The sequence below is a fragment of the Bison bison genome, unplaced genomic scaffold (assembly GCF_000754665.1).
Source record: "Bison bison bison isolate TAMUID 2011002044 unplaced genomic scaffold, Bison_UMD1.0 scf7180017864516, whole genome shotgun sequence".
Taxonomy (NCBI): domain Eukaryota; kingdom Metazoa; phylum Chordata; class Mammalia; order Artiodactyla; family Bovidae; genus Bison; species Bison bison.
In genome coordinates, this window is record NW_011495069.1 from 9,224,669 (window position 1) to 9,244,438 (window position 19,770).

General features: G+C 51.8%; 2 protein-coding genes across 2 annotated transcripts in view; one reads left to right on the forward strand and one right to left on the reverse strand.

Moving 5' to 3' along the window:
- Positions 1 to 304: 304 nt before the first annotated feature.
- On the forward strand, positions 305 to 14,048 carry NUDC (nudC nuclear distribution protein). Its single transcript, XM_010830118.1, has 9 exons — positions 305 to 505; positions 2,826 to 2,903; positions 10,339 to 10,542; positions 10,632 to 10,697; positions 11,425 to 11,541; positions 11,615 to 11,809; positions 13,060 to 13,143; positions 13,237 to 13,355; positions 13,778 to 14,048. Exons 1-9 carry the CDS (start codon positions 425 to 427, stop codon positions 13,827 to 13,829), a joined length of 996 nt encoding a protein of 331 aa, XP_010828420.1. The 5' UTR covers positions 305 to 424; the 3' UTR covers positions 13,830 to 14,048.
- Positions 14,049 to 16,883: 2,835 nt separating this feature from the next.
- Positions 16,884 to 19,770, reverse strand: part of KDF1 (keratinocyte differentiation factor 1) — a 13,543-nt gene continuing 10,656 nt past the window's right edge. Inside the window, exons 3-5 of the mRNA XM_010830119.1 lie at positions 19,285 to 19,770; positions 18,176 to 18,250; positions 16,884 to 17,640 (exon numbers count right to left, since the gene is read on the reverse strand). The exon at positions 19,285 to 19,770 is cut by the window's right edge and continues 11 nt beyond it. Coding sequence (XP_010828421.1) covers positions 17,558 to 17,640; positions 18,176 to 18,250; positions 19,285 to 19,770 — 644 coding nt within the window. The 3' untranslated portion in view covers positions 16,884 to 17,557. The remainder of the gene's footprint in view (positions 17,641 to 18,175; positions 18,251 to 19,284) is intronic.

Consider the following 19,770-nt stretch of genomic DNA (forward strand, 5'->3'; position numbering starts at 1 on the left):
GTCACGCCCAAGGCGTAAGAACAAAGTTTGTACCTTTTTTTTCCATTCCAACCACGCCGGATTTGTGTCCAGACCTTTCTGGAAGCCTCCAAACAGCGTCTGGTAACCATAGCAACTCACACCAAACTCCGGGGCCTTCTGCTCCGCCCACCGCTTCAGGAACGCGCTCTTTGATTGGCTCAGCAGGTCGACCAATGGCCGGCAAAGCGGGCTATCTGCCGCGCGGTCAATGGCCGCAGGCTCGAAGTGGGGCGGGACGTTGGAGTGAGCGGGTGGGCCTGGGCGGCACGGCGCCTGCGTGTTTCCGGCTCCGCTGCGGAAGGCGGAGGACTGGAGCCGTTGGACGGACGCGATCCAAAGGATCGGGGAGCGCGGGACGCGAGTGCGGAGCTCGGTTTTCGGAGCGTGGCTAGCAGCTGGCACGATGGGCGGGGAGCAGGAGGAGGATCGGTTCGACGGCATGTTGCTGGCCATGGCGCAGCAGCACGAGGGCGGCGTGCAGGAGGTAACGGCCCGCGCGGAGTTGGCTGGGCCCGGCCTACCCGGGGGAAGGCCCCAGCCACGCTCTCTCCGTCCTTCTCTGCCTTCGAGAAGCCGAGATACACCCCTGGGCCTCGCGGGCTCTGGGATTCCCCTCCACATTCTTACTGCACTCGAGCTTCCGGTCTGGCCTACTCGTACCAGGGCTTTCACTCGTACCAGGCCTGGTTCCCCCCGAGACCTCTCAGCAGTTTCTGCCTTTGCAGCTCCGGCGTCGCTGCACCCGCCCCCGGAAAAGCCCCAGAGTTTGGGGATTTTCCCCCTGCCACCCCCCACCCCACATGCTTTCGTCTCCGTTTCTCCGTTGGTGGCTGTCCCCGAAGAGCATCCCTTGGGATGAATCTTTCTAAACATTACGACTTGCCTGTACGGAGACTTGGAGCGAGCGAAAGAATGTGAGAGTGGGAGGCGATATTAACACGTGGTCTTTGAATGGGGGAACAGGAGGCCTATGTTCACGATTGTTCTACACTGCACCTACCAACTTAAGATCCTTCCACGTCTCCCAGCCTCAGTTTCTTTATTTGAGACACCGCTGGGAATCCTTTTATTTCCTGAATTTGTAGGAGAGTAGTGTCTTGAAGGGAGGGACAGTGAGGAATTCTCAGTAACCAGGCTTGGACAGTCAACACGTATTTGTTCGAGTGAGTGATCTGTGCAGGAACATAATTTCCTGCGTAGTGACCAGACCCAGTAACACAGTGGATGAAGGATACGGACCAACTTAGAAGGGGCTCTGGAATTGGTGTTTTGAACCATGGAAAAGTTCAAAAGGTTGAAAAGCCTGTCAAGATCAGTCTTGTTATTAAAGACACTGAAGGAACTTGCCCAAGATCATCCAACAGGCTCCTGACCTGGAGGGGACCAGCATCCTTAGGCCAGTGTGTGCTGTCCACAGACCATTTCAGGTTCTGTGTCTCTCTGGGGACAAAAGTTTCGAGCTTTCCATTCCCATTCTCATTCAGGTAGGTACCTGTCGTGACCAAGGACTCCTAAGTCCTTTGAGGGCGGAAGAGTACTATTAATTTGAGGATGTGAAAGGCTCCCTCTCCCCTCCCCGCCTCAAATTGTTGACACAACTGGATTTGAAGTGTATTCATTTTTGAGTGAACTGAAAAAAGTGTGTAGAAGCAGGAATTGAAACCATTGAGATAAAATCTAGCATCGGATTTAGAACCACTCTCTTGGACAAATAAAAGGGCTTATTTATAGATGCTAACCTTAGGTCACCACTAGGTCATTTTGTTCATCAGAATGTTTATTGAGCATGTACTCTGAATCAGGTCTGATGCTGGGCGCTGAGGGTGTTCATGGTGCATGCTTATGTGGACTTCACTCTCCTGCAGAGGGTCTCTTGCCCTGGACCAGACACTGCTAGGGACCTCACCTCCTTTACTTGCTTTGGTTCTCACAAAGGATCCTCACGTATATCCCTGGAAATAGGTCCTGCTGCTATTTCTCTTTTGTGGAGTTAAGAAGCTTTCCTAAGGTCACAGAGCTCATGTCTATCAGTCTTGATACCCAGACTGATGTTCTTAAATCACTTGGCTACCCAGCCAGAATTAGTTGGTCTGAACTTTCTTTGAAATGGCTTCATTTGTTCCCTTCCTTCTAGCTCTGCCCCAGTAATTCAGCCAGTGCCACTCTGGATGGGTTTTTTACTATGTGAAGAGGAAAGGTAGGCGGGCCCCAAGTGTTTCAAGCCATAGATGCCCGTATCCTCAGGCTGCCTCTAGCACCACAAAAAATGTGAAATATACATACACGTGCACACAAGAAAATGAGAAATCTGGGACTTCCTGGTGGTCCAGTGGTTAAGAATCGGCCTGCCAGTGCAGAGGACACGGGTTTGATCCCTTGTCTGGGAAGGCCCCACGTGTCATGGAGCAGCTAAGCCTGTGTGCCACAACTGCTGAGTCCATGCCTAAGAGTCCATCCAAGAGAAGCCACCGCAGTGAGAAGCCTGTGAACCACAATGAAGAGCAGCCCCTGCTCACCGCAACTAGAAGAAAGCCTGTGTGTCACAACGAAGACCCAGTGCAGCCAAAAATAAATTAAAAAGAAATGAGAAATCTGCCTTTCAAGTGATCGGGTAAAGTTAGTTTCGGCTTCCTGGCGGAAGTGACAGAGCCCGGGCCTGTGGGGAGGAGGTGTCCCCAGTTGAGAGGCTGGGGGTGAAACAGTCTAGTCCCAGGTTCCCTCCTAGGCTAAGAGAGTTCGCTTCTGTGCAGTTGAAGGGCTTCCAGTATGGCATCTCTCCAGCTTCTGTCTTTGTCTCCTTTCAGCTGGTGAACACTTTCTTCAGCTTCCTTCGACGCAAAACAGACTTCTTTGTTGGAGGAGAAGAAGGCATGGCAGAAAAGGTGAGTGTTGGGGGCCAGTGGCCTTTGGGCAGCTCTGTTTCTCCAGAAGAGCTGACCTGGCCTTCTTTGGCATACTAGTAACTTTTAGCAGAAGTAAAAGGCCAGGGGCAAAGAGTCGGGGAAGGGAAGCAAGCCATCGTTTATTAAAGCCCCTCACCTCGCCAACTGCATTACCTACTCTCTTCCCCATGGTCCTTTAACTGTTTGAGGGGCAGGTGTTACTGTCCCCATTTACAAATGAGGAAATTGGTGTGAGTTATAGGAAAGCCAGGGTTGTCCAGATTCTTGAGCCAGGTTATGGGAGAGCCAGGGTTGGAACCAGAGTCTCTTGTAAAACTGCATTCTGCCCCTTACACAATGCTTCTTGGTTCTTTTTCTCCATTGAGCAAAGTGAAAGCATTAGTCTCTCAGTTGTGTCCGACTCTTTGTGACCCCATGGACTGTAGCCCTCCAGGCTCCTCTGTCCGTGAAATTCTCCAGGCGAGCATACTGGAGTGGGTAGCCATTCCCTTCTTCAGGGGATCTTCCCAACCCAGGGATTGAACCCAGGTCTCGTGCATTGCAGGCAGATTCTTTACTGTGGAGCCACCAGGGAAGCCCAGGTTTTATCTAATTACCTCACTGAGAGATGAGAGTAGGCAAATGTTAGAAATTGAGCTTAGAAGACAGAGGTCTAGGAAAACTCAAAGCCAGCCAGTCCTAGTCTTCTTGGATGCTGTGACCCAAAGTTCAGGGATTTGAGAATAGTGGTGGTGTATTTTTTTAATTGTCTATCTCCTATATATATATGTATCTTTTCTAGGTTCTTTTCCATTATAGGTTATTATAAGAAATCGAATATAATTCCCTGTAGGTCCTTGGGGTGTTTTTTTTTTTTTTTGTATATAGTAGTGTGTATCTGTTAATCCCAAATTCCCAATTTACCCCCGCTCCCTGGTAACCGTAAGTTTATTTTCTATGTTTGTGAATCTAGTTCTGTTTTGTAAATCAGTTCACTTATATCATTTTTGTTAGATTCCACATATAAATCATATCATACGATATTTGTCTTTCTCTGATTTACTTAGTATGATAATCTCCAGGTCCATCCATATTGCTGCAACTGGTATTTTTTTTAAATGGCTGAGTAATATTCCTGTGTGTGTGTGTGTACACCACATCTTCTTTGTGCATCCATCTGTCATTGGACATTTAGACTGCTTTCATGTCTTAGCTATTAAAAGTAGTGCTGTTGTGAACATTGGAGTGCACGTGTCTTTTCCAATTAGAATTTTTGTCTTTTCTGGATATACGCTTAGGAGTGGGATGGCCGGATCATATGGCAACCCACTCCAGTACTTTTGCCTGGAAAATCCCATGGATGGAGGAGCCTGGTGGGCTGCAGTCCATGGGATCACTAGGAGTCGGACATGACTGAGCGACTTCAGTTTCACTTTTCACTTTCATGCATTGGAGAAGGAAATGGCAACCCACTCCAGTGTTCTTGCCTGGAGAATCCCAGGGACGGGGGAACCTGGTGGGCTGCCGTCTCTGGGGTCGCACAGAGTCGGACACGACTGACGCGACTTAGCAGCAGCAGCCTCTTCTCCACGGTGGCTGCGCCAATTTACGTTTGCACCAACAGTGTAGGAGGGTTCCCTTTTCTCCACATCCTCTCCAGTATTTATTATTTCTAGACTTTTTGATGATAGCCGTTCTGATTGCTGTTAGGTGATTCCTGAGAATTGTGCTTTATGGTACAGGTTCTGAGAGTTTGAATGTCTTTTGATTGCCTAGGTTGTAATTATATTTTTGAAGATTCATAAATAATGAAGAAGATGTCATTTCACTGAACTGTGAAAACTGACAGTTGTTTTCAGTTAAACAGGAGACATAATAACCAAAAGGAGACATTTTACAAACTGCTTTCTGCGGCCTCAGAGTTCTGACAAGCTGAAATGCTTGATAATATGCCTGCTCTGAGGCTACTCTGTAGTAAGGACGTGGTCCTGGAGTAGGAGTCCTGGGTTCTTGGTCTAGTTGTGTGGTCTGGTTGATTTCCCACCAATTCTCTGGTCCTTTTAATCTTCACACCTGTCAAGCAGAAGAAGGTGGACTCACTGACCTTTAGGACCCTTTCTGGCTCAAATATGCTTTCTGTATTAGCACTAGCACCTCCTATTTTTTTGTGGGCCAGACTTCACCATAAAATACCAGCATTCATTCATTTAATTAATATGTATAAGACTGTGAGGAAGTGGTGGGTGTTTGTCCTAGGAGCATAAAATGGTGACTAACCTAGGTTGAGTGCTCAGGGAAGACGCTGAGGGAGATGTCTGAGGTATGAAGGTTGAGTGAGGTAGCAGGCAGAAGGGAGAGAGATGAACAAAATTTTGGAATTTAGAGTTCTTGGATTTTAGGGTTAAATATGCACTGTATTGCCTCCTAAAATCCAAAAGAATTCTAATCCCAAAACACATCTGGCCCCAATAGGTTCAAAAAAGGGTCTGTGAACTTGAATTCTTGGGCTTCCCTGGTGGCTCAGATGGTAAAGAATCTGCCTGCAATGCAGGAGACCCTGGGTTGGATCCCTGGTCTGGAAGATCCCTCAGAGAAGGGAATCGCTACCCACTACCTCCAATATTCTTGCCTGGAGAATTCCATGGACAGAGGAACCTGGCAGGTTACAGTCCATGGGGTTGCAAAGAGTCAGACACCACTGAGCGACTAACACTTTCACAGTGCATATACTGTGTATAATATACTTTACTCCAGTCCAGGGGTCAGGAGCAGCATAATGTAATGAAACATTGATACTTCTGCAGAGAAGTGTATATCCATGTTTATGCCAAGATATGAAGACTGTAAATACCTTCATGCTTCAAACTTAGAGAAACACAAAAACACTTTAGTTTTTATAGCTTTTGAAGCTAGGCATTATGGATTTGCATAAAGGCCATAATGATCAAATCAATATTTTATTGACATAGGAAGAGACAAATAGACTAGTGAAACAGAGAACCCAGAAAAAGTCTACCGTTAAGATGTGTCCAGGAAGGTAAATCAGTTCACAGGCAAAGGTGATTTGATAAGTCGTGCTGCTACAGCTGGCTATTTGGAAAAGTACCAAAAGTGTAAAACCGTCTGTTTTATTCGTATGTGCGTGCTTGCTAAGTCACTTCAGTTGTGTCTGACTCTGCGACCCTGTGGACTGTAGCCTGCCAGGCCCCTCTGTCCATGGGATTCTCCGGGCACCAATACTGGAGTGGGTTGCCATGCCCTCCTCCAAGGGATCTTCCTGGCTCAGGGATAGAACCTGTGTGTCTTGTGTCTCCTGTATTGCCAACTAGTGCCACCTGGGAAGCCTGTTGTACTCGTATCTAAAAATAAATTCCAGATCAAGAAGAGCTTAGTAAGGAAAGCTAGGAAATTATGTATAACCTTGTGTGGAAGAGACCTAGCAAGGATAGAAACCTGGAAGCTATAGAATAAAAGATAGCTGCTTGTCTCTTCAGATATAGAAAATGTGGCAGAAGAGACGCAGTGATATAGAGTCATTTGAAAAACAATAGATCTGGGAAAAATGTGCAATGCAGAGGACAGATAAAATTTAGGAGCCAGTTTAATATGCAGGAACTCTTATAAGTTGACAAGAAAAGGATAAATGGAAAAATGGGCCATTCCATGAGGAGCATATGAAAAGATGCTTATATTCAGTAGTAACCAAGGAAATGTAGATGAACTCAACAGTGAGATGCCCTTTTCTCTGGTCAAACTGACAAAAATATATTTTTTTAATTGCTTACAGGGATGTGGGGGGAAAAAAGGGTACTCTTCAGACATTGTTGGTAAAAGTGAATTATAGTTCTTTTTTATTATAAAAGATGCTCAATATCACTAGTCATTAGAGAAAGGCAAATAAAAACCACAGTGAGATGTCACCTCACACTCACTAGGGATGGATTCTGTCAGAAACCCCCAGAAACACTAAGTGTTGGATAAGGTTGTGGAGAAATTGGGACTCTCGTGCACTACCAGTGGGAATTTAAAATAGTGCAGCTGCTGTGGAAAACGGTATGGCAGTGCCTCAGAAAATTGAAAAAGAGAGCTACCATATGATCCAGCAATCCCATTACCCCCTGAAATTGGAAGCAGGATCTTTTTTTTTTTTTAATTTTTGGCTGTGCTGGGCCTTAACTACCGCGTGGACTTCCCTCTGGTTTCGGCGAGTGGGGGCTGCTCCCCAGGACTACCCTTTAGTGCGTGGGCTTCTCGTTGTGGCGGCTTTTCTTGTTGCGGAGCGTGGTCTCTAGGACAAGTGGGCTTCCATAGTTGCAGCACGTGGGCTCAGTAATTGCGGTTCCCAGGCTCTAGCGCCCAGGCTCAGTGGCTGTGGTGTGTGGGCTTAGTTGCTGTGCGGCATATGGGATCTTCTTGGATCAGGGATCAAACCTGTGTCTCCTGCATTGGCTGGTGGGTTCTTTACCACTGAGCCACCAGGGAAGCCCTGGAAGCAGGATCTTGAAGAGAGATTTGCACACCCATAGCAGCAGGGTGTGCTGGCAGGCTACAGTCCATGGAGTTGCAGAGTTGGGCACGACTGAGCACACACATACATACATATTATTCAGCCTTCTAAAGGAAGACAGACAAGAGCACATACTGAATTAGTCCATTTATATGAAGTTCTAGAACAGGAGTGTGTCTTCTCCCTCAGACGTGTCCCCCCACTCCATGGTCAGGTCCAGGACCTCATGCCTTTGGGTTTAGCTTAAATATCTCTCTGGAGTCTTCCTTGGCCAGTCTGGTGGGACCCACTCTTTACTTTCCTATCACCCAGGCTAGATCAGGAAAGCTGTATTCAGGTATGCCCACCGAACACTCTGGGGGCCTCCCAGCCCTCCTCACCCCTTTCTCACTCTGCTGGGCTCTGGTTCCCAAAGACATGTCCAGTGACAGAAGCTTACTCTGACAGCCTGCCAGTTGGCACCCTGAGTAGGCTACAGTCTCGCTGGGGTCTCTGCCTGGGCCTGGGCCTGGGCCTGGGCCCCGGTAAAGCTGGTGGGAGGAGACTGGGAGGAGGGGTCAGAGGCTGCTGTGACTGGCCTTGACTCTGCCTGGTGGTTCAGCTCTGCCCTCATCTGCCCTCCAGGAGCTGGGAAGGAACAGGACGAATGGGACGTGATTCACTGGAGCTGGGAGAGGGGACGGCCCCGCTCCTGCCTCCCCTTGGCCACTGGTTAGCAGATGGCCTGAGTTCAAGGTCTCCCTGATTAGGGTGGAACAGCCTCTGCTGGCGTAATTGGGCCATGACCAGCCCCTTCTGTTGACAGCACAGTGGCCTTCAGGTGGCTCATTTCTTTGTTACATACACCTCATTTTGTTAACCCATTTGGTTTCGGGGCGCTTTTGGTACCCTTTAGCCTCGAAGAGTGTGGAGCTACTGTAATGTGGCATGAAGTTGGAGGTTTGAGGGTAACAGGAAGAATTGGCACCCAATGAATGAGAAGCCACAGGGCATTTGGCAGAACCCTAGGCCTAGGAGCCCATGGCTGACTTTGGTGACCCTGAGCCCCACATGGTTCCTCTCAACTCTTGCAGATCCATTTCCCTGTAGCTCTGGCTCAGAGATTCTTGAAAGATGGTTTGTTGACCACTGATCATGTGGTGGGTGTCCTGTGAGGGCTCCTCCAGGTGTGTGGGTTGACACAGAGTTGGGTTTCCTAAGTTGGGTAAATTCCTGAGTCTGCCAAAGGAGAAGAGGTGAAATTGAACAGACACTTGAGCTGGTCTTGGAGGATAAGAAGCTGTTTGTGAGGTGACCTGGGAGTAGAGGCAAGGATATTGTAGGCAAAGAATAGCTATGTAAGACTACTTTTAGAAATAACACGATAGAAGCACAGAGAGATGACCTCAGGGTCACACAGGCAGAAGGAGTAGGCCAGGATCTCAGATGCAGGTGTGACTCAAGTATGCATGAGAATTGGCCAGGAGGGCCTGTTAAAAGTACAAATTGCTGGGCCACACCCCTGGGACTTCTGATTGAGTAGGCCTGGAGTAGAGCCTGAGAGTCAGCATTTCTAACAAATTCTGGGTGATGCCAACATATTCTGTGGATCAGGGAACCACACTTCAGGAGCTCCTGATGTAAAACGTGAGGTGTAACCATTCCCCCTTTTGTTATCTTCATAGCAGAGAAGGTGCTTCTCCACCAGTTGACCCTGGGTTAGCCTCAGCCAGGCAGGGGGTATTGGGAAGCCAGCAGTTCATGGGCAGTTGGTTTGTGGCTAGGACTGTGCCAGTCTCTTGACAAGTGTCATATGCATCTTCGTGACAGCTGATGAAACTGAGGCTAAGAAAGATCAAAGTTGTTTCCTTGTCCAAGGCCACAGAGCCAGACCCTGGCGTAACAGTTTTGGGGTCACTTTTGGGCCGCAGAGGGGGGCAGCTAGCACGAAGCAGGTTAGAAGCATCCTAGGAAGGCGTGGGAGAGGGTGGATTTGAAATGGATAGCTTACAGGCCGAGGGGAGGAAGCCGCTGACCTTTTCCCTCCGGAATGCTCTTTCTGGCCTGAGAGCTGAGGAAAAGCTTCTCAGAGGGGCTGAGGCTGGAGTTCTCCTGACAGCTTCACTCTGCTGTGAAGGACTTTCAAAGCACTTATCATTTGGTCTGCCCAACATTCCTGTGAGGTAGGACTTATCCTTGCTGATAAGGACTCTGAAGCTCCCTGGGGATCTTCCCGACCCAGGGATCGAACCTGCATCTCCTACATTGGCAGGTGGATTGTTTAACCACTGAGCCACCAGGGAAGCCCATTAAAACCATCAATAGGTTAAGTAATTTGCCAAAAACAAAATAGCTAGTGTGTGACAAGCCTGGATTAGAACGCAGGTTGTCCAACTTCAGTGTTGGGTCTTATTTCCTGGACTGCCTTTTTTTTTTTTTTAAGTGGTTGCTATTTATTGAAGCAGATACTTTGCAGGTACTCTCATTACAACTCAATGAGATAGATGTGTATTAAATCCCATTTTAAAGATGTGGAAACTGAGGTTCTAAGTGCAGTGCGTTGCCCAGGCACTCAGAGATGGGACTGGCTTCATGTCTTGGAACGTGTCTTCTCCTCCAGTGCCTCTTAGCCTTCTCTTCCTGGCACTCAGAGATGGGACTGGCTTCATGTCTTGGAACGTGTCTTCTCCTCCAGTGCCTCTTAGCCTTCTCTTCCTGGCACTCAGAGATGGGACTGGCTTCATGTCTTGGAACGTGTCTTCTCCTCCAGTGCCTCTTAGCCTTCTCTTCCTGGCACTCAGAGATGGGACTGGCTTCATGTCTTGGAACGTGTCTTCTCCTCCAGTGCCTCTTAGCCTTCTCTTCCTGGCACTCAGAGATGGGACTGGCTTCATGTCTTGGAATGTGTCTTCTCCTCCAATGCCTCTTAGCCTTCTCTTCCTTCCTCAGCTTATCACACAGACCTTCAACCACCACAACCAGCTGGCACAGAAGGCCCGGCGGGAGAAGCGAGCTCGGCAGGAGACTGAGCGGCGGGAGAAGGCAGAGCGGGCAGCCAGGTTGGCCAAGGAGGCCAAGTCAGAGACCTCTGGGCCCCAGATCAAAGAACTGACTGATGAGGAGGCTGAGAGGCTACAGCTGGAAATTGACCAGGTAGGAATGGGCTTGCCTCCCCTGCCCCCTGACCCCATGGACACTAGAAGTGGGGCCCCTCTTGCCACCTGTTTTCCCCTTTGCCACAGAAAAAGGATGCCGAGAATCAGGAGGCCCAGCTCAAGAATGGCAGCCTTGGCTCACCAGGGAAGCAGGTGAGATGGACTGGAGGGCTTTGGGAGCTTCTGGGGCTCTTCATCCACTCCCTTTCTCTGGAAGGTCCACCCCACCGTTCCCTTAGCTTTGGGAATCCTCCTCATACTCCAGGACCCCACATTGGACCAAAGGGGGATTTAAAAAACCCTCCAAAGCTCACTGGCTTAATTTAAGCCTTGGCAGGAAAGCCAGAGAGACAGAGATGGGCAGTGCTGCATGGACACCATGCGGGTGGGCTTGGGTCCGCGGTGGGTTTTTCTGACACCCCTAGGGCATGTTCTCCTCAGGGCTCCTCCCGCTCCCACATAATCCTTGGGGCACTCCTTCAGCTCTTCAGAGGTTCTGGTCTGGGGCTGGGTCCCCACCCTCCAGACAGAGAAGAATGAAGCTGACCATTTGGCAGGCTGGTTTTCCTTTAGAACAACTCTGCTGGAGCCACCTCCTGACCTGCTCTGGGCTGGGCTTCCTTCCCAAGTCCCTTGGCTGGGTCCCCGGGGTCTGTCTCTGAGTGCCGCCACCCCCCAGCTGTCCCACGGTCTCCCCATCTGAGCTCCTCTCGGGCAGAGCCGGCAGAGAGCCAAACAGGTTTTAGCTCTGACTTGCAGTGGGCTGGACTGGGCAGGGACCAGGTCTGCTGTGTTGTCTGTGGCTGTATGTGCCGTGCCAGCCAGTGGGGTTCAGTCTGGGTCTGTCAGGGAAGCAGCCGAGCACCCCAATTGTGAGCAGGAGGCCGAGGAGGAGGAGGAGGAGGACGAGAAGGACAAAGGGAAACTGAAGCCCAACCTCGGCAACGGGGCGGACCTGCCCAGTTACCGCTGGACCCAGACCCTGTCGGAGCTGGACGTGAGTGCGGGGGCTGGGGTGGTGGGGAGGCAGCTGGCCTGGGGCGCCTCCTGACTGCTCCTGCCCCGTGCAGCTGGCTGTGCCCTTCTGCGTGAACTTCCGGCTGAAGGGGAAGGACGTGGTGGTGGACATCCAGCGGCGGCATCTCCGGGTGGGGCTCAAGGGACAGCCAGCGATTGTGGACGGGGAGCTCTACAACGAGGTGAAGGTGGAGGAGAGCTCGTGGCTCATCGAAGACGGCAAGGTGGTGACGGTGCATCTGGAGAAGGTGCGAAAGGCCCCGCCTCCTGCCCTCTGTCCTGATTGGCTGTTACTGAACTTTGGGGGCCTGATGGGCATATCTTATTTCATCCCCACAGTAAGACTTCTATAGTAGGTCTGTCACATTTTAGAGTCAGAAAAAGGGCAGCCCAAGAGATCTGCCCAACTTCTGCCTCTAGGAGAGGGTGGAGTTAAGGATCAGGATTGTCTTTAGTAGCAAAGCCTTTTCTTTTTCATCAGGTTTTTGTTGTTGTTCTACCAGTTTATTCCTACCAACCCATCTCCCTCCACCCTCACGCACGCGTGCTCAGTCATGTAACCCCATGGGCTGCAGCCCGCCAGGTTCCTCTGTCCATGGACTTTTCCAGGCAAGACTACGGGAGTGGGTTGCCATTTCCTTCTCCAGGTCCATTAGGTTTTCTTCTAGTTTTTACTTTGGGTCTGAATTTTTATTATGAGTCTTAGTTGCCATGTGCGGGATCTTCCCTGTGGCGTGTGGGATCTTTAGTTGCAGCACATGGGACCTAGTTCCCTGACCAGGCATCGAACCTGGGCCCCCTGTCTTGGGAACTCAGAGTCTTAACCATTGGACCCACCAGGAAAGTCCGTCCATTAGGTTTGTATCGATACAAGCATTCAATTTAGCAAATACTTGAACACCTGCTACGTGCCAGAGACTGTTCTAAGTGCTGGAGGGAAAACAGTGAACAAGACGTAGAAAACTATGCCCCTTGGGAAGCCTGTGTTCTCCCCTCTCAGAGAACTGGGATACAGACCCCAGTAAATGAACGTGGTCTCTGTGAAGTGCCAGGGTCCAAGGAAAGTGTCCCATGGCACATACTGCCTGGCCCAGCCTACCTGACCCCCTTGGCTGCCTCTCACTCAACCCTCTGTGCCCTTGCCCTTGCGTTTCCTCCCACCTGGAATGTCCTTCCCTGCTTTTTAACGTGGCTCACGCGAGTCATTTAAGGCCCAGCCCATGTGTGTCGTCCTAACCTCTCCCTCCACTGGGTGAGTATCTCCCTCTGTACTTTATTCTTTCCCTTATCATGCTGACTGTCTCCGTGTCTGTCTCCCCCAGCCACCGGGGAGGGCAGAGGTCTTGCCCATCTGCCCCTAGGTCCCAGTTCAGCCTCGTAAGCCCCTGATGCAGGATGTGGCTGGGAGAGCGTTTGGTTCTGAAAGAGCGGGGGGGTGGCCACCAGGGTCCAGAGTGAGCCACCACCCGTCCCCGGGTGGCCCTCCTCTTCCTTTCAGATCAACAAGATGGAGTGGTGGAGCCGCTTGGTATCCAGTGACCCCGAGATCAATACTAAGAAGATCAACCCCGAGAACTCCAAGGTGAGCCCAGGCTGGTTGGAGGAGCTGCGGTTGGGAGGTTTGGGGCCTGGGTGGCCCCAGGGCTTCATCCACCCTGTCACTTTCTGCCCCTAGCTGTCAGACCTGGACAGTGAGACCCGTAGCATGGTGGAGAAGATGATGTACGACCAGAGACAGAAGTCCATGGGGCTGCCTACCTCCGATGAGCAGAAGAAACAGGAGATCCTGAAGAAGTGAGCAATGCAGAGATGGGGGTTTGGGGAGGTGTCAGTTTGGGACCTGGGTGACAGCGACGATTGTTTACTGAGCAGAACACAGGAGCTGCCCCGCCCCTTCCAGGACGAGCCAGCCAAGTTTATGGCTTTATAGCCTTGGCTTGCCTCCCCTAATCACTTACTGAGGTCATCTTGAGGGCAAGGCCACCACAGGATAGGAAAGGGTAACAGGCGGTCACAGTCACCAACAGAAAAAGTAGTGCCGGTATTGGCACCTCAGCATCCAACCTTGGGGAGACCTTGGGGGCCCCACTCCTGCCTGGCATGGCTCTAGGTTGCTGAGAGTTGTAAACAGATGAGACCTCATGTTGGAGGCTGAGAGAAAGGGGCAAAGTTGGGGGACGGATGGCCTGTCCCACCTTCCCGCTTTGTCTCTGCAGGTTCATGGATCAGCATCCAGAGATGGACTTTTCCAAGGCCAGATTCAACTAGCCCCTGTGTGTGCTCCCCTGAACTCTCCAGGCTGAATTCCCGGCTCCCCACTCTCCTCTCCCACCCTCCCTGGGACTGGTGGGCCGCAGGGCCAGGGCAGGCACGGGGCTGGCTGGCACACACAGGTCCCAGGCCATCATGGGAGAAGGGTTGGGGCCTTGGGGGGTCTTGTCCTCCCCAGCTGGCCTGCTGTTACACATTAAAACCATTTACCCAATTCCACTCGTGTCTTCTCTTCCCTCTGGCCTTTCTCTGGGGTTCAGGCCTCTTAAGACTGCTGCTGCGACCTGGGGGCTTGGCTGCTCACCCAGGCTCTGCCATGTGATCTAGGGCAAGTCCTTGCCCCTCCCTGGGCTCAGTTTCTCATTCCTTAGAGGATTCAGACAAGGCTTTTAGTCTGTGTATGATTTTGAACAAAAGGTGTTGGTTACAGGCATCAAACATATGTCAGATTCTCCCAGGGGCCCATGACTCTGCAGCATTTAAGACCAGCCTGACTTGATTTCCGTTTTCATCTCTGAGACAATTTCCCACTGCACTGGGTCTGTCCTCTAGTCCTGGAGCAAGTGTTTCTAAAACTACACACTACTTCCCAGAGGCAGAGAGCAAGCAGCAAAGGCTAGGGGCACTGCCTAGGCCTCAGATGGGCTTTGTGTGTGGTGGGGATCTGGCTGGGAAGGCAGGGGGAAGCCCAATGGAGCCTGTTGTGTGTCTTTGACCTGGACCCTTGCAGATTTTAGGGCTTCTCAGAGTGAGCCACTGAGGCTGTGCTCAGGCTGGAGAGGTGTTCTCTTTTGCCCCAATCCAGCCACCAGAGCTGACCCTTGCCCCGCTTTGGCAGGAAGTACAGGTCACAGTGCAGAATGCCATAGAGGTTATGGTAACAAGAGGAATGGGTTCACTTGCCCAGGGTGCTGTGCCCTGTGAGCCACGGGTGACCCCTGAATTTCTAGGACACAGCATATGTGTCCTTTTGGCATCTCAGAATAGCTTGTTAAAGACAAGCTATGCAGTATTTGGCTTTGTCTGTTTATCAAACTTACAAGCCCCTTTTTCTGGGAATGCCAGTAGTGGTTCCCAAGGCTGAGCTTGGATAATGGGGCTCAAAAAAATCTTTGGCCCCAGAGGCCCATTTTCTAAGGTCAGGTTGCTTCTTGGCAGGAAAGCTGTGACAAACCTAGACAGCGTCTTAAGGAGCAGAGACATCACTTTGCTGACAAAGGACCGTATAGTCAAGGCCACGTTCTTTCCAGTAGTCATGTAGGGATGTGAGAGTGGGACCATAAAGAGCAGAGAACCAAACTGGTGCTGGAAACAACCCTCGAGAGCTCCCTTGGAAAGCAAGGAGATCAAAACAGTCAATCTTCAGGGAGTCAACCCTGAATATTCTCTGGAAGGCCTGATGTTGAAGCTCTAATACTATGGCCACCTGATGCAAACAGCTGACTCATTGGAAAAGACCCTGATGCTGGGAAAGATTGAGGGCAGGAGGAGAAGGGGACGACGTGGATGGTGTCACCGATTCAATGGACACGAACTTGGGCAAACTGGGAGATGGTGAGGGACGGGGAGGCCTGTCATGCTGCAGTCTGTGGGGTTGCAAACAGTCGGACACGATTTAGTGACTGAACAAGGGCCAAGGCTAAGGTGGAGGGGCTGTAGCATGACTCTGCTCTGTCCAGTGATATCCCTGGGCTCCAGTGCCCCATGGTCATTTTCCTCACCATTTAAAAAAATTTTTTTGGTGGCCACACTGTGGCATGTGGAATCTCAGCTCCCCAATCAAGGATTTAACCCTTGCCCCTTGTGAAAGTGAAAGTTGCTCCGTCATGTCTGACTCTTCGTGACCCCATGGACTAGCCCGCCAGGCTCCTCTGTCCATGTAATTCTCCAGGCAAGAATACTGGAGTGGATTGCCTTTCCCTTCTCCAGGGGATCTTCCTGACTCAGGGATCGAACCCCAGTCTCCCACTTTGCAGATAGGTTCAGCCACCAGGGAAGCAGTGGAAGTGCAGAGTTCTAACTACTGGGCTACCAGGGAATTCCTGGCCTGTGGTTACTTTGAATCACCAAGGGCCACGACCTGGATGGAACAGCAGAGCCTAAGGAGGGGGGCCAGTTCTATCACTGGTACTGAGCCTGCGGTCATGGCCACAGGGACCATCCATTGTGTCCAATAGGAAACTGAACAGACAAGCAGTTTGTCTAGTCAGCTTCCAAGGGTGCCCCTGAGGACAGGAGAAAGGGCGGTGGGGGCGGCTGCAGGTGAAGTGGGGCAGAGAGGGGCCCTGGACACCTAGCTTTATCTGTGGGGACTTGGCCGGCGGGCCTGCTCTGGTCTCACTGAGGACAGACACACCCCTGTGTGTGAGGAGTGGCAGAAGCCTTCTGAACCCTCAGAGCTCCATTGGTAAAGAATCCGCCTGCAATGCAGGAGACCCTGGTTTGATCCCTGGGCTGGGAGATTCCCCTGGAGAAGGGAAAGGTTACCCACTCCAGTATTCTGGCCTGGCAAGGGTCCCAAAGAGTCGGACACGACTGAGCGACTTTCACTTTTACTTTTCTGAACCCAGCTGGGCTCTGATGTCCATACAGGGGACATCATACAGGTCAGTTTGCCAGCTTGGGGGCAGAAGTGCCAAGAGGCCAGCTTCTGGGTACAGAGCCACAGTTACTAGTATGTGACCCTCTCAACTCCTTAATGCCCCTGAGCCCCAGCCCCTGTCAAAGAATGACCCCACCCCAAGAAGACACCAGGGATCCTCGGTGCTGTCGGCTCCAGGGAGAGATGGAGGGAGCCTCAGGCCTGAGGCGGGGTGCGCGGGGGCTGACACGCGCTTAGGGTTTGGGGAAGCTGCAAGGATGGCCAGAAGCGGCCACATGTGGGCAGTGAACTGGGGCAAAAGGCCTGCTTAGACAGACCTCTCAACCATGACAGAAGCCACTTGATAAATCCTTCTAAGATACAGACACTGCACTTGTCTCGATCTCGTGGAACTCACTGTGATGAGTCTGAGAGACGGGCCTTACTGCTCTCAGTTCAGCCTTCTGATCTCAACCCCATGGCACTAAGCCAGGATGGATGCTCTGTGTGGTCTCCTGCTCCAGGCAGCAGTTAGGCAAATGAGACAGAAAGGACAGCATGACAGCCAAGATGAGCAGACAGATATCTATTAAGTTTGTACTATGGTCACATTAGTATGTAGAACACCAGCCAAGAACCTAACTGCTCAACAGAACATAACATGGTGTGGGCACTGTCCACAGAGTTCCAGACAGAGGTCCTGCCTGCCCTCAAACCCAATACATTTAAGACAAGCTTCTTTGAGCTGTTACCCCTCTATCCTGGGGAGGGGGAGGACTGCATGATAGATTATGGGTTGTATGTTACAGGGGGAGCATGTTATGGGGGTGGAGTTGGGATTCAATCCCAGAAGTCCCCTCCTCAGCTTTTGCTTTCCATGACCCAGGCCTTCTGAAGACTGGGCAGGAAGGAACAGGCCCAGGCAGGGGCCAGGCCAGCAAGGGACCCCGGGGGAACGTGGGCACCACAGCCCAGTGAAATGCATGTGGCTCGGGAATGATTCAGCCAAGGCGGGAGGAGCCAGAGTGGGCACTGCTTCTGGGCTCCAGGCCCTGCCTCCCACAAAGTGGGGCTCTGGTCCCTCTCTTCATGCTGTAGACTGTACTTCTCTCAGATGGGGTGGCAGCACTGGGCCTGGCGAGGGTTAGCAGTATACCTGGAGCAGGGGTGCCCCTGAAGAGTCTGTGTCGGTGCCCTGGAAGGATGAGTCGTGGCTGGCAGGGTATCCTGCGGGGGAAGGAAGGAGGAAACAGAGGCTCAGAGATGGGGAGGAGCTCATGCAAAGCACTCGGGCAGGGAACAACCTGCTGAAAAGAAACAGAGGGGGACTTGAGCCTGGGTCAGGTTCGTCCTGGCTGGGTGAGCCACTCAGCTTCTTCCCCTCTCTCAACCCCAGTCTTGCTCCCTGTAAAGGGGAATGAAAACCAAGAAGATAGCTGTAGAGACCACACAGGGTGCCTTTTCAGCAGCAGTGGGTGCCCGTCTCCCCCGCCCTCCACTTTCCTCTCCAGTGACCGGGGTTTCGATTCAGGCTCTAGGCACCTGCCCACCTCCTGGCTCAGGGGCATCCCCCTGAATCTCTCCCAGCGGAATCTTTGAGCCAGCCTGCAGGACAGATATAGGGTAAGAGGCTGCTCGGGCCTCTCCTCCTTTTCTGACCCATCCTCACCCACCCCAGGAGGAAGCTGGGAGAGGGGCAGGTTGGGGGCCGCGAGGGCTGTCCCCTCTCCTCTCCGCACTCCTCATCACGTCAGGACCAAACCTGGGGCTCCATAGGGTCTCAGCTTCCTGGCAATGGCATCTGCGGTCGTCTCCTGGGAGATCTGCACCGTGAGTTCTAGGGAGGGAACACCAGGGGCAGTGGTGGTTATCACATCCTTTCAATCTCACTCCCCACTTCTCAGCCCTTTGCTGGGTTAGAGAAACATTGTATGTGTGTGTGTGTGTGTGTGTGTGTGTGTGTGTGTGTGTACACGCACTGGGTTAGAGAAACGTGTGTGTGTAGAGAAACGAAGTTTACAAAACGACACGGAGTGTGTGTGTGTGTTTGTGTACACGCACTGAGTTAGAGAAACATCGTGTGTGTGTGCGTGTGTACACGCACTGGGTTAGAGAAACATCGTGTATGTGTGTGTGTACACGCATTGGGTTAGAGAAACATCGTGTGTGTGTGTGTGTATGTGCGCTGGGTTAGAGAAACATCATATGTGTGTGTGTAGAGAAATGATGTTTAAAAAGTGACATGGAGGGTGTGTGTATATCGTGTGTGTGTGTGTGTGTAGGTAGAGAAATGATGTTTAAAAAGCAACATGGAGTGTGTGTGTGAGTGTGCACGCGTGCTGGATTAGAGAAACATTTTGTGTGTGTGTGTGTGCGCGCACGTGCACGTGGTGGGTTAGGGAAACATCATGTGTGTGTCTGTGAGTGTATAGAAAAACAATGTTTAAAAAACGACATGGAGTGTGTGTTTTGTGTGTGCATGTGCGCTGGGTTAGAGAAACATCGTGTGTGTGTGTGTAGAGAAATGATGTTTAAAAAGCGACACAGAGGGTGTGTGTGTGTGTGTGTCTGTCTGTCTGTACAATGGTGGATGGGGGGTTTAGTTAGGCCAGCACAGGTCAGAGGTCCAAATTCATATGGGTACCTGGGTCCTGTTAACCAGACTAGCTGGCTAGGCCTGGAAGCCCCTCTGGCAGGTAGCAGCCGGGGAGAGAAGGAGCCTGTGAGGGAACGTAGAGGGCTGGAGAGCAAGGTGGAGAAAGAGCTGGGACCCGCTGAGGGGTGGATCCACAGCGGCCAAAGAGCCCAGTGTAACCCTCCCTGGCCAAAGCCTCTTCCGCTCCGCCCCTCGGGCCGTGGCACCCCACCTACCATCCTGGCTGAGCCCTGAGCCCACCATGGTTTCGTGGCCGCTGTCTGGGGCAGCTGCAGCTGGGGCGGCCGCCCGGCTTGAGCGCCCCTCTGCCGTCTGCGGGCGGGCGCGGCTCTTGCGGGTACTGATGCGAATGATGCCGCGCACCAGGCGGCCCTCAGCGTCCTGCTCATCCAGGTGGTAGTCCTGGGTGATGCTGCTGATAAGGTCCGAGATCTTACTGGTCTTCTCCAGGAACACAGTGTCTGAGGTGCACTTGGCCAGCTCGTCGATCTGGTGTACACTGAACAGCTCTGTCAGCTTCTTGAAGATGAGCACGTCGATCTCTCGGCTGGACATGGAGCCACTGCCTATCTCGGGCAGGTCCAGGTCCGACTCGTGGAAGGAGTAGTACTCCTCGGAGCCCCGGGGACTGCTGGCGAGGGTGCTGGGCAGGCTGTGCCGCATGGGTGGGGGGTCAGCCAGCGGCTCCTTGCAGCAGGAGT